Source organism: Chionomys nivalis, chromosome 6 (genome assembly GCF_950005125.1).
Source record: "Chionomys nivalis chromosome 6, mChiNiv1.1, whole genome shotgun sequence".
NCBI lineage: Eukaryota > Metazoa > Chordata > Mammalia > Rodentia > Cricetidae > Chionomys > Chionomys nivalis.
In genome coordinates, this window is record NC_080091.1 from 23,330,877 (window position 1) to 23,345,510 (window position 14,634).

The 14,634-nt window shown below is 46.7% G+C and overlaps 1 protein-coding gene across 1 annotated transcript in view; it reads right to left on the reverse strand.

The window, feature by feature from the left end:
- Spred2 (sprouty related EVH1 domain containing 2) overlaps positions 1-14,634 on the reverse strand; it is a 107,075-nt gene that overhangs the window by 14,108 nt on the left and 78,333 nt on the right. The window contains exons 3-4 of the mRNA XM_057772843.1: positions 9,447-9,615; positions 7,108-7,172 (exon numbers count right to left, since the gene is read on the reverse strand). Of these exons, the coding sequence (XP_057628826.1) occupies positions 7,108-7,172; positions 9,447-9,615 (234 nt within the window). The remainder of the gene's footprint in view (positions 1-7,107; positions 7,173-9,446; positions 9,616-14,634) is intronic.

A 14,634-nucleotide genomic window follows, 5' to 3' on the forward strand; every position in this document is an offset into this window, starting at 1 on the left:
TCCTGGAACTCCCTTTGTAGACCAGGCTGGCCTCGAACTCACAGAGATCCGCCTGCCTCTGCCTCCCGAGTGCTGGGATTAAAGGCGTGCGCCACCACCGCCCGGCTATGCCTATCATTTTTCTATTCCCCCACAAACAGAGTTTCTTTGTTTAGCTCCGGCTGCCCTGGAATTGGCTCTGTAGACTAGGCTGGCCTCAAACTCAGAGATCTCCCTGTCTCTGCCTCCCAAGAGCTGGGATTAAAGGTATGTACCACCATACCCAGCTCAACTACCTACTTTTAATGTGCTAAATTTATCTGGTGGCTGTGGCGGTTTGAATGAAAATAGTCCCCATAGAGAATGGCATTATTGGGAGGTGTGGCCTTATTGGAGGCAGTGTGTCACTGGGGGCGATATTCGGGGATTTCAGATGCTCAAGCCACGCCCAGTTCTACTCCTCCCCCCCCCCCCACCGGCCAATCCACACATAAAACTCTCAGCTCCTTCCCCATAAGTGTATCCTGTATAAGAATTGCCATGGTCGTGGTGTCTCTTCACAGCAAACTAAAACAGTGACCACACAGTGGATCCTCTGAATACACAGGTTCTACATTTATGGATGCAACTAACCGATTATATATATATATATATATATATATATACAGAGGGTGTGGTGATGTAGACCTTAATCCCAGCACTTGGGATGGAGAGGCAGGCAGATCTCTGTGAGTTCAAGACCAGGGCTACATAATGAGACCCCATCCCAACAACAACAACAACAACAAAATAACCAGAAAAACAAATCATACCCTTGTTAATTAGGTACATATATCTTTTTCTTGCCACAATTCCCTAAATAATAGTTAAACAAACAAATATTTATAAAGTATTTGCAATGTGTTAAATATTATAGGTAATCTAGAGATAAGACAAAATATACTCAAAAGATTTGTTCAAGTTACACAAATGCCATTTCATGTAAGGGCATGAGTACACGGTGGGATACATGACAGTACTGTACAATGACAGTCACCAAAGAGACCCAGGGCTTTGGCACACACTCTTGGCTGAACTCCAATTTCTTTAAACCCAGAGACGGGGAAGGATGGGGAGAAGAGTTGTCCAATGGCTGGAATGCATGGCTTTCTTCTTAGCCTCACCTCTCCCTCATCTCTGCTCCTGGCGTGGGAGGTTATTCTATGTGTTGCTTTTATTGGTTAATGAATAAAGAACTGTTTTGAGCCTATGTCAAGGGCAGAACAGAACTAGGTGGGAAAAGCTAGGGTGTATGCTGGGAGAAAGAGGGCGGAGTCAGAGAGAAGCCATGGAGCCTTTGCTGGAGACAGAAGTGCTAAAACTTTGTTGGTAGGACACAACCTCGTAGTGATGCACAGATTAATAGAGATGGGTTAAATTAACATGTAAAAATTAGCCAATAAGAAGTTAGAGCTAATGGACCAAGCAGTGATGCAAATAATACAGTTTCAGTGTGATTATTTCGGTGCTGGGTGGCTGGGACAAACAAGCGGCCTCCTACTACATAGTCCCTCACACTTGTCCCTTAACAGGCCAAGTCTTCCCAACAAGAGCTTGGAAAGATTTGCTAAGATGGCTCTCATGTCCGGGAGGGTCTCCTGTCTCCTCATCAATACCCACCTCTTCTTTGCTGACTCCAAACCTCTTTTCCTCTGAGCCCGGAGCTGTAGGGGTCCAGGAGGAAGTCAGCTGGAGAGCAAACCAGCTAAGCATGTCCATGGAGCTAAAGTGTCGGTAGCCCAAGCTTTACACAGGATCCCTCAAGACTGGCCAGTAGCCAGTGCAACAAAAACTGACTTCGGCAGAGCCAGCCAAACACAAATCTCAGCTCTGAAGAGAAAGAAGACGCTGAAGGGACAAGAGAAAAGAAGCAATTCCAGAAAGTCCCCATCACCAAATGTTCGCCTCTTTGTTGTGTGGCATGGTTGCAGATAGAACCCAGGCCCTCACACAGTTGGTGAGCGTGCTGCTCATGGGCTATGTCTCCAGCCCCTTTGTTGTATGTTCTTAACATGCCTCAGTCTGTGAAGGTTCTTGCTGCCCCACTGTTGGATCCCTGGAACCCACATGGTGGAGACAACTGACTCCACAAATCGTCTCTGATCACACACAAACATGCATGCACGCAGTAAAAAAAAATACGAGAATTAGAATAGACAACAAAAACTCACACAGAGCAGTAGCTAGTCAAGAACTTCTGGTGGGGCCTCTGACAGGAAAGACACGGACAGGCACAAGGCACAGGCTTGGGTGATGAAGCAGGGGACAGGCTCAGGAGGAGTGGGGGCCAAGGGAGAGAGGTGGGCAATGTTGGCCAATGATACAATGTACACAGGCAGGTATGTCTGGTTTCTCGCTGACAAGGTGATTCCAAGAGATCATTGGGACAGTTGAGAAAGTGTTGGGGCAGAGACAGTTACTTCTTTGTGAGCCCACAAGGCCTTATGGCTGACTCCACAGGCAGCTAGGATGTCCCTTTGTCTAGGTTTAGAACTAGAACTTGTCTATTTTCTATTACTAAAACAATACCAGAGGCTGCCTACAATGGAAAGGCCTCTTTAACTCCACGGTTCTAGAGGTTCGACTTCACGGTGCTGGCACCGGGTAGGCTCTGGTGAGGAGGGTCCTACCTTCGGAGATTATAACGGTGGGAACATGTGTGAGAAGCCACACGGCAAAGGGGCAGAGGGAAAGGCTAGGAAGGGGACAGGCTAAGGATTCTGAATACTGGCCAGGGTCTTACAAGAACAGCATTAATCTCTTCTGAGGCAGCGTCCTCACCCACTATCAACACTGCCATACTGGGGACGAATCTGCAACACGCGAACCCTTGGGGGACACACCCCTACTGGTATCCCCAGGGTGAAGTTCAGCAATGTGTGTGTTCGTAAGCACCCACATAGTGTCTGGAGCATCCTGTGTCCCCCAAGTCCCAAGGAATCCTGAGAACTAGGGAAACCTCTGGCCCCAATGGCAGACACGGAAAACAAGCACTTGACAGCGCCGGTTACAGCGCCGAGGGCTCCAAATGCCAGCGGCTGCCTCTGAAAACCATGGCAATTCGTAAGACTCAGAAGAGGGGACGCTTACCAGCATTTACACCCTTTTTGATAGGAATTCCAACTCTTAAACATCTGTCTTCCAGAAAACGTTTGAGAATACTGTACCCACTTGGGAAGTGTCCAGCTCAGGCTGTGAAGTGGCTCATTTCCTTGGCTCATACTCCTTTACTGTCTTGGGGTGGAATGTCTACGTTACAGAGAGCTGGTCAATGAACAGGAATCTGGCATGTCAGCCCCCCACCACGCACCCATTTTCCCACAGTCAACAGCCTGGGAATAAATCTGGGCCTTTCCTGGGGAAGGGAGGTACCATTATAAATAGGCCTGTGTTTGTAAACAGGCCAGTGACCCTATACACCAGCTCTACATGGAAGGCAGTCTGTCGCGAGCGCCTTTCCCCAGGGCACGGCTTAAAGGACGAAAGCTAGAGGATTCGGGTTTCCGCCCTGCCTTAGTCTATAAATCGCTGCTGGCAGGTAGCTGGGAAGCAGCTGCCAATTCCGGTTGTGCTCTGGATCACAGGAAGCCACCTTTAACCTCCCTGCTGTTGTCTGTCTCCCCAAACGTGACAAAAGAACAGCTGTAAGCACATGCCAGCTGCTGAGAGGGTCTGCTCGGAGCACTAGAGGAAGCCTGTTCAGCCGCAGCGCCAGCCGCTCCAAGGAAGGATGACCGAGCTCACTTCCTGACGGTCTCACTACACAAAGTATCCGCAGCATCCGGACCATGATGCTCCACAGTTCCCACTCCTCCTCCAGCCTTCGTCCCCGAGCTCCCTCGATGAGATCTCTTTCCAAAATCCTGTGCAGATGTCAGTGAAGTCCTGTTCAGCCACCCCCACTCCCCGGCAGTGAAGGGTCTTCTAACCTCTGCCTTATGTGTAGACGGCACTACCTTCCACTGTCCGCCTTCTGCCCATTCTCAGGTTTCCTGTGGGTCAAACTCAGTTCTGCAAGCTCTGCCACTGGTTCTGTGACCGTTGATGCCTGGGTTCACACACCTCTAACGTCCCAAAGTAGTGTCTTTCAAACCAATGCACACTCTGCACGAACTATTAGTACAGAGATATGAATTTATTCAATTACTCCCCATATTTTAAAATGTGAAATTAAAAACAAACAAACAACTTACAAAAGGCAGTCTGGGGGCAACTGGGTAATTATAAAGGAGATATTAGACAACGGTCTGAATTTTAGTGCTCTATGGAGGAGGCCTTATTATATTTAAATACTTTCCTTCCAACTTCATTCCTTATTTTATTTTAGGTTTACATACAAACAAAACAGAGCAGAAGGAACTGAGAGCACCTCTACACTTTTTGCCTCATACTGTGCAGTTCTTCTATTGGCAATGTTGCCCACCAGGCTGTGTATTTGTTAAAAATCAATAAACCTTCCAAGTGTGCTGGTGCCCTTAATCAATCTCAGCACTAGGAAGGCAAAGACAGATGAATCTATGTGAGTTCAAGGCCAGCCTAGTCTACAAAGCAAGTTCCAGGTCAGTCAGGGCTATACAGCGAAACCCTTTCTCAAAGAAAACAAAAACCCAATTACAAAATCAATGAACCTATACCCACACATTATCCCGACTCTCAGTTTTCTATAGTTCGGTGTAGGTGTTATACAGTCTAGGGTTTTGGACAGATGTACAACAACATGTGTCTATTATTACAGCATCAGAATAGATTGGCTACTGATGGAGGTGGGTCTTGTATCTTATCTGTTGCTTTCATTGGTTAACTAATAAAGAAAACTGCTTGGCCTGCTAGGACAGAAAATTAGGTAGGCAGAGTAGACAGAACAGAATGCTGGGAGAAAGAAGCTGAGTCAGGCAGTCGCTATGATTCTCCTGCCAGACACAGACGCAGGTTAAGATCCGGGAGGAGAAGAGGAGTGGGGATAGGCAAAGGGGAGTGGGGGGAGGGGGCAATATTTGGGAGGAGGAGGAGGGAAATGGGAAACGGGGACAGGTGGAAATTTTAATTAAAAAACAATAAAAATAATAATAATAAAAATAAATAAATACATATATATATATATATAAATAAAGATCCTCCCTGGTAAGCCACCAGCTCGTGGTACTACACAGATTATTAGAAATGGGTTAATCAAAGATGTGAGAATTAGCCAATAAGAGGCTATAACTACTGGGCCAAGCAGTGTTTAAAAGAATACAGTTTCCGTGTAATTATTTCGGGTAAAGCTAGCCGGGCGCCGTTCCTATTATTACAGGCTACCTAAAAGGACTCTGTGATACTTATTAAAAGAGATGCATGACAAAAGCGTTGTGCGTTGCGAGGTGGGCTGGAGGGATGGTTCAGCGGGTAAGAGTACTTGCTGCTCTTCCAGAGGAAGGGGATGTGGTTCTCAGCATTCATATCGGGTGGCTCACAAACACTCTAATTACAGCTCCAGGTGATAGGATCCCCCCTTCTAGAGTCCATGGGCACCCAAATACATGTAGTGTACACGCATGTGCCCACATACACACAGACAAACATATACACAAAAATCAACCAAGCAATACAAAAGAAAATTGGGGAAATTTATACTCAACTTGATCAGTAAAAAAGTATGTGTGTGTGTGTGTGTGTGTGTGTGTATGAAGACACACTGGCACTCTTATGGCCAACTCATTGTTGGCCTGTGAGGTAACTACCAGAGAAATGCTTGCAATACAAGCCTAGAGACCCAAGTTCAATCCCTCAGACTCCACATAAAGGTAGTGGGAGAGAACAGACCACGCGCAGAATACTGTGGCAACATGCCCCCCCAATCCCCCCCATACCATGCACAGATACAAACACAGCAACAATAAGTAACAATTTAAAAGTTGACAGACTCTAGTAAGAGACTATACCTAGTAGTATTTAGACTAGGTGAGCCCCTGGCTCGGCCTAGGAAGCAATATCTTGATTCGGGTAATGAGACCGGAAGACCCACCCAAGAGGTGGGCAGCACCACTTCCTGGCTGGGGTCCTGCACTGAGTAACAGGGTGACGTCTAGGTAAGCAGCAGCATTCAAGGTTGACGGCAGATACAATAGGACCCGCTCTCTCAAGCCCCTGCTGTGATGACTTCCCCACCAGAATGGCCTGTGACAACCACACCCTGTGCCAGAATAACCCTGTCACCCTTAAGTCACATTTGCCAGGACACTAGGGGAGTCGCAGGAACACAGCTAGCAAATCTGCTGAGTCTTGGTGCCTTACACAGTCACCATACCATTCTTTACATTTTCGTAAAACAAACAAACAAACAAACTAGGAAATGGAATCACCAAAACCAGAAAGTATAGTACAAAGATTAGCTTTGAAGTATCACAACAATGTGTCAACCCTGCTGAGTCACAACAATGCTCTTCTCATTGTGGGCCAAGGTGCTCGGATTCACAATGCTGCTTGACCCCCACTTGCTGCTCCAAGCAGTGGCTGGGCAAGCAACTGCAGGGTAACTGATTTCTCAGGAGCAAAGGATTTCCAGGGAGAAGGAAGCTGAGCAGTCATTATGTCCCAGTTACATCCCATTAACTGAAGTAGTGTCCACACCTAAGCCCTTTCCCTCTTACTCAATATCACGTGTCTCATGTCGGAAGCAGAATCACTCACAGGGAGTGGTGGCGGCGGTGGGGGTGGTGGGGGCAGTGGGGGTGGAGGTTGGGGGTGTCCTTTTGGCTTTCCTTTGGCACCAGTGTGTTCAAAGAAGGCTACAAGGAGATGAACAACTGTCCTGGTCTGCCCGGGACTGTCCTGGGCAAACCACAGCAGCTGGTCCCCTGGATGTGCCAGGAGCCCTGAGGACCTGAACTTTGAGGATCTGGGGGTGTTGGGCTGCGTGGAGGGCTGCATCACTATAAGGATGGGGGGTGGGGAGTGTCGTCAAGACCAGAATGTGACAAACTGGAATGACAGAGTTTTCTAAAACAGCAGCCACAGAGGAACTTCAAATGCCTCGCTGCAAAGTGTCCTTAGTGGGCAATGTCTCTGAAGGTCATCTAATACGGGAAGCAAAGGAGAAAGAAAACTCACTGTAAAAACATCATCGTCCCCAAGCTCGGCCTCGTTGTGAATAGTGGAAGATGAGGTGGTGGAGCCTGAAAAGACAAGAATGCAATCAAATCAACCAAGTTGTGGATAACTGACTTGAATCATTTAAATAAGTGTAAAGTGTGGTGGCTAGTTTTTTTTTTTTTTTTTGGTTTTTCGAGACCGGGTTTCTCTGTGGTTTTGGAGCCTGTCCTGGAACTAGCTCTTGTAGACCAGGCTGGTCTCGAACTCACAGAGATCCGCCTGCCTCTGCCTCCCGAGTGCTGGGATTAAAGGCGTGCACCACCACCGCCTGGCTGTTTTGTTTTGTTTTGTCTTGTTTTCCTTCCTTTACTGCTGAAGACTGAACCCAGGACCTTATGTATGGTAGGCAGGTCACGTCTACCACCGAGTCTCATCCCCAGTCTTTAAAAGCATATTGTGTGTTTCTTCCTCTCTTTATTTTAGCAGTAGTAGGGATTGACCCTGGGGCCCCATGGACACCACGGGCAACTCTACCACTGAATTATCACTGATTATCCCTACCCTGAAAAAAAAGTGTTACCTTAAAGTATCTTCCACTCTTTCAGTACACCAACCCTAGCGTATAATCACACGGGGATTCAGTATGTTAAATCATTCCCCTTGGCTCTAGCCATGATGCTCCCCAAATTAGTTTTGCCCGCTGTGGTTCCCATTACTTTAACTTTTTACTAAAGGAAGGGAAACGTCAAAGCTCTCTCAGCTAGACCTACTCAGCCTCAAAAAAGCTGGGCTTTCACTGCCCTGATCTTCTCACCTCCTGCTGAAGAAGTCCTAATCCCCGCCCCTCCTTCTGAACTCAGACCCTGCACTCCCTGGCCATACTCAGGTTGTCTGGCTTGGCAGGAAGCAACGTTACCCACTGAACCATCGCCCTAGCTCAAATCTCATCTCTTAAGCAAATGAAATAATCATTTTGGTAATCATTTCTTTCAATCCTGACTTTGGTGTCACCACGTCTCAGGGTCCCAGTACCTTAAATACTGACTTGTGACTGAACTGTGCAGAGTGGAGAATTGGAATGCTTGTGGCCGAAGGCCCCTCTAGGCTGCCGTCGTGAGCTGCCTGCACCCTGGCAGAAACAACCCTTTTGATTTGTAGCAGATTCACCGTGCAGCCCCCTAACAGTTAAAAACAGGCTGAATTGGCATCTGATGACGAGAGTATTTCACTATCGCCTTAGAACTTACTTTTTTTTTTTTTAATCTCTATGGAGTATTTTTGCCTGCACGTTTGTATACTAATTGTGCGTTTGGAGTCCCAGGAAGCCAGAAGGGGATCTCCTGAAACTGGAGTTACAGGCTGTGAACTATCATGTGGGTGCTGGGAATCGAACCCTGGTGCCGTGAAGAGCAGCCTGTGCTCTAAACCACTGGGCCGTCTCTCCAGGCCATTTCACATCTTATCACCACTGTCATGAATTCAGTAATAAGATATCTTAAAATATTCCTCCTGTATAAAATTATTCATTGCTATTCTCAATATCTGAAGGCTGTTGATAACTGTAAATATATTTCAAACGCACTTTCTTTAAATAGTAAGTTCTAGGGATGGGGTCCCTCCTCTGCCCCCACTGCAGGTTCCAGGGACGGGATTTGGGTTGTCAGGTTTTCACATCTAGGGCTTTAATCACCGAGCCGTCTTGGGGGCCTCCACTTTATACTTTTCTTTTCTTTTCTTTTTTTGGGGGGGGGGGCGGGGGCAGAGTCTCTCTACACAGTCCTGGCTATCAGCCGGAACTTGCTATGTAGACCAGGCTGGCCTCAAATTTAAAAAGATTCACCTGCCTCTGCCTCCTGAGTGCTGGGATTAAAGGTATATGCCACCACTGCCCAGCTAGCTTAGTTTGTTTTAAAATTAAAAAAAAAAAAATTAGATGTATGGGTGCTTCGCATGCATGTAAATCTGTGGACCACGCAGGCGCAGTGTCTGTGGAGGCCAGAAGAAGGCCTTGGCTTCCTTGGAACTTGGGTTACTGGTGGCTATTAGCCAAGTTTTAGGCGCTGGGAGTGCTGAAAACCTAACCTGGGTCCTCTGCAAGTGCTGCCGCTGCCCTTAATTGCTGAGCCATCTGTCCCGCCCCCGTCTTACGTTCTTCTAAGGGACCCCTTTGTGTTACACACTAGCTACTCACATGAAACAGTAAACAATCTCAAGAGCAGGCACATCCCTTTCGATGGCCGGCACCGGTGAAATGGGGGAACCACAAACCCACGAATATACGATGGCAGACTGTGGGAATGAAAAAGAACCCAGAACATTCCACAGTCCCTCTAAGGGTGCAGTGACAAATCCAGTACCTTCTATAAGGTCTTCAATGGCTTTTCTCACGCCCCTGTCAAAGGCTCGTGCATCCGCAGGGCTTTGGAAAGTAAGACCAAACTTCCTATTGTCAACTTTCCAATGATGAAACGTTGGATTGGCTTTGGTGTAGACCAAGTCCTTTCTGACATAGCATTCCAATACCACCTGAAGGATTGAAACACAGGCTGGTTACTCGTGGGACAGTCATGGCGGTGTCTGTTGCAAGCCTAACCGAGAACCATCACTGATGGCCACTAACGGAAGGACACCGGCCCCTGGCCTTCATGTGTGTACCTCTCCAGGTGGAAGAAACAGATGATTCCCATTGACCACCAATCTCTGCTGTTCCCTGCACACAGGCTCAGTTAAGTCTCACTGTCCTGTCTTCCTGCACCCCATTCCTCCTTCTCCTGCCCCCTCAGTGTTGGGGCTTCTCTTCTGTTGTCTCCTGCCTTCCCTCCTAGTCCCAACAGGTCTGTGGATTCAACAAACTGAGCATGACTAAATCTCTCCCAACTTCTTCACATCTGGCACTGTCAACCCTGGTCTGCTCATTCGCTCTGGCTCAAAACTTCTGTGGCTATCTCCGCGTTGTTTCTCTGTCTCCCTACGCCATCAGTCACCGGATCCACTTCCTGTGTGTATGGCCTCCCGTCAGCTGCTGCAGTTCTAAGCTGGTGGCATTACTACTAACTGTACATGAGGATTATGAATGTTCTCCTCCTAACGACCGAGCCTAAGGAATGGCTTTTCATCAGGACCCGGTCCTGTTTCCCTAAGACTGAAAACACCACCAATGTTATGAGCAAGAACAAGAATGTGTTCTGAAAACACCGGGGAACTGAACAGGGTCACATGACCCCCCAGGACTTCTCAAATTCTACTTGCTCCATTCACAATTAATTCTGTACCAGATTCAATATTCTCTCATAGTTTCTCACATATTAATCTTGTTCCCCTACTTAGATGGCAAGATACACTATAGCTTAACTCCCCTTGTAATCAGTGCTCTTGATGACAGACACCGTTTATGTCATGTCTTAGAAGCTTTGCAATCCAGCAGATATCAACTTCACATTCTCATTAATAAAAATCCCAAACTATTCAACAGCTTTATTACAAACACCAAAGTGACTCTACAGGGTTTTCACAGCTTTGACCTTGTTTTGCAAAGTCCCGTCATTAACATAATGTAAGCTTGTCAATCTAGCCTAAATGAGGGCAAGAATAAAGGTTTACCTAAATTAGGGTAAATCGAAACTAAGGAATAGCACAAATTTCAAGAATATGTCAAAGCAGTAAGAAATAAAATACCGCTTACTAAATGTTTTCTAAATTAATAAAAATAGTATAATTGGCATATTAAAAGCAACACTGAATGTTAATTTTATAACACTGTATTGAAGAGGACAGCTCCTTATAATTCTATTTATGATTAAATTGCTTATCACGGTCATTTTCCCCTAAGAATAGCCCAATGACTAAATGCCAGCCCAGCTTCGTTCCAGATCGGGGAAGTCCAAATAATCAAGGCTTTAACTAACAAATGTCATCCATTTTAGAATCCAAAGGCTTCAATTCAAAGCCTCGAGTTATTAATTTTTTTCTTTGCTAAAACAAAGAGACTCAATTTTCCCGTATTTTTAGAATGAAAAAAAAAAAATTAGTCTCTGGCTATCATTGTCTAACCGTTTCTTTTCGGTAGCTTTGAACTCTCCAAGTCTTTGAAGATGACCTTCTAAATCCTCTTGCATGCTGGGATTACAGGTTGTGTCTCAAACCATGCTGGGGGCGGAAGCCACGACTGTGTGCATGCTAGTCCCCTACCAACTGAGCCCCTGCCCCGGCCTGTTCGTCTCCCACTCCAGTATCCCCAGATTTGTTTCCCGTGGTCCTGGAGAGCACAGCTCTGGCCCTTGTTCCTTCTTTACATATGAACTGTGTTTCAGCAGAACCATTCCTATAAATTGCTTCTGCAATGGGTCCTTTGTTTTCCTTAAAATGATGCCTTGCGGGGCTGGAGAGATGATGGCTCAGCTATTAAGAACAATTGCTGCTCTTGCAGAGGACCCAGATTGGGTCCCCAGCACCCACATGGTGGCTCTTAACCACCCGTAACTCCAGTTCTATGGGATCAAACAACCTCTTCTGACCTCCGTGGGTACTGGCCACGCATGCAGTACACATACAAGCAAACAGCAAAACACTCATAAACATAACATAAAAATGAAAAAAATTATGTCTTGGGGAGTATGTGTGTATTTATGTATGCATCCTAGTGGAAGATCACGTGCTTAACATGCCTAAGGCCCTGGATTTGATTTCTAGCAGAGAGAGAGCGCACACAAGAGAGCGCAAGCTAAACAGACACCCCCAACATTCTAGAGACAGGAGTTAATGATTCTGTTCAATGACTGTGTGATGTTCTCCTATACAGAGATGGATTTATTTAACCATAGACCATACAAATGGCCCCTCTCCCAAACAACACTACCATCTACTGTTACACATAAATAGTTGCCCAAATCTGATCTCTGGGCTTCTGAGTGCCTCCTTTATCTCCATCCCCTTTCTGGTAGTCCCAAGTGGGAGAGCACCACCCTAGCATTTCTGCCATCTTCCTCTGTGTGGACCTATCTGCAGGAAAGGGAGGGCGATATAACCTCCTCGCAGCAGCACGAAACCCGCAGTGCGGCGGTGGTGTGCGGCTTAAAGCCATCACCAAGCACGATGCCCGCTCGGGTTACTCAGGAACGTCCTCAACCTTCTACTTCACGGCGTAATCCAAAGCAGACACAACTGGATTCTCACACCAGCTTCTTTATACTCAGCCGTTGGTGGGAACACACTGTTTTGGCAGGTACCAGTGATGAAAGCCTGGCTTACACAGAGAGATACAGGGTCAGAATAGAGCGGGGTTCCCAAGCCTGCCCTCTTCTGAACAGGGAAGCAGGGTGACTGTCGCCGTACTGGCAGGTACGACTGTCTCTTCTGTGCAGCAGGCTCCTTCATAGGCTGAATTAACTTCTTCCTTTTCCCCTCCATTTTAGGACTGGGTCTCTCTTGTAGCCCAGGATGGCCTTGGATGTGATGACCAGCTGAACCTGACTTCAAACTTCCGATCTCCCTGTCTCCACGTCTCAAGTGCTGGGACTTCAGGCATGTGCCATCGCCACCAGCACAGGTTGCTCTCCGGGAATCATCGTTTTATTAAAAGATCAACCAAGAGACCAGGTATGGCTAACTGGGTATTTGGCAGAGATTTTCTCGAAAATGAGCAAACTGAGCTCACTGTCTCAAAGAAAATAACTGGACACTCCCACTCCTAATAATAAAATCTGAACTTACAAGTTAAAAAAAAAATCAGAGTTTTGGACAGTAACCGATAATTAAACACTTTTTCCCCAATTATTATTTTGCTTTATATGTATGGATGTTTATGTGAATGTCTGTGGAGGCCAGAAGAGAATGTCAGATCCTCTGGGGCTGCAGTCACAGATGGTGATGAGTTGCCATGTGGGTTTTGGGAATTGAACCCAGGTCCTCTCTGATAAACCATCTGTCCTCTGACCTACTTTTTTTTTTAAAAAAAAAAAAAAAAGATTTTACGTATTTATATGTGCACCAGTGTTTTCTCCACATGGATGCTAGTGCAAAGGTACCAAGATTCACTGGAACTGGAGTTGCAGACAGTTGTGAGCTGCCACGTGAGTGCTGGGAATTGAACCCGGATCCTCTGTAAGAACAGCAAGTGCTCTTAACTGCTGAGCCATCTCTCTAGCCCTGCCCTCCGACTATGAAATATGCACACACAGTGTCATGAAATAATTGACGGGCGAGTGGGGGGGACACAGGGGGTGTGGAGCAGGTATGGTAGGTAGCACAGGGCTGTAATCTAGCTCCAGAGAGGAAGAGGCGTAGGAAGTGCAAGTTCAAGTCCAGTGAGGACGTGTAATGAGAGCTTGTCTCAAAGAAGGGCTGGGGCTATAACTCAATCCCTGTGCCTTCCTAGCAACAAAGAACATAAAGCAAAAGAAATCTTTTTGTATACTGCTGGATGGAATGTGACGCCATCCTGAAGACTGGCCCAATCCCAGCAAACACCACGTTCTCTTCTCCAGACAACCACAGAATCAGGCCAGAGTAAGACATTCACGCAAGATGAAGGATTAAACAGCAGTTTCCATGGGAGAAAGCATGAGAAACAATTGTGGGCTGGGGATGCAGCTTGGTCTGCAGGAGGCCTTCCTATCACCCAGAATGTCCTGGGTCCCCAGCATCGGATAAACCAGGCACATAAACACATGCCTGTAATACTTGGAGATAGAGCAGGAGGATCCGAAGTCCAAGGTCATCCTCATCTAAGAACTGGGGCCAGCCTGGACTACCTGAATCCCTGTCTTAAAAACCAAGCCCGCGGGGCGGTGGTGGCGCACGCCTTTAATCCCAGCACTTGGGAAGCAGAGGCAGGCGGATCTCTGTGAGTTCGAGACCAGCCTGGTCTACAGAGCTAGTTCCAGGACAGGCTCCAAAACCACAGAGAAACCCTGTCTCGGAAAAAAAACAAACAAACAAACAAAAAAAAAAAAACAAAAAAAAAAAACCAAGCCCGCCAGACAGCTGGGGCCACACAGAGAAACCCTGTCTCCAAAACCCAAAACCACCCCACAAAAAACAAACAAGAAAAAAAAAAGGAAAGAAAGAAAACGTTACTAATTAAGTTCTGATATACAATCTAGGAAGAATATCTACAATTATAAGAAAGGGGGACAGATATGTGGGGCACAGACCTGAGTCCCAACACACTTTCTTTTTAATCCCAACATTTGGGACGTAGAGCGAAGGTGATAAAAACTGAACGTGTTGGAGGTCAGCCTGGACTATATAGTGAGTTTCAGGCCAGTCTAGGCCGCAAAGCTTCAGTTTGCATACAATTTCTCAGCAGCCAATTACCAAAAATTCTCTGACAACTTATAAATGGGTATATGTAGAAGCAATGTCAGTTAAACTCACAGAATCCAATACAGAAGTAAAACACGCGCGCGCGCGCGCGCGCACACACACACACACACACACACACAATGCTGACTTCTAGAACCTTGGAACGAAACCCCATACACTCCTATGAAAAAAGCACTTCGTGCCCCGCTGAATACAGGGAATGAGGCCTCCATCTCAGGCTCA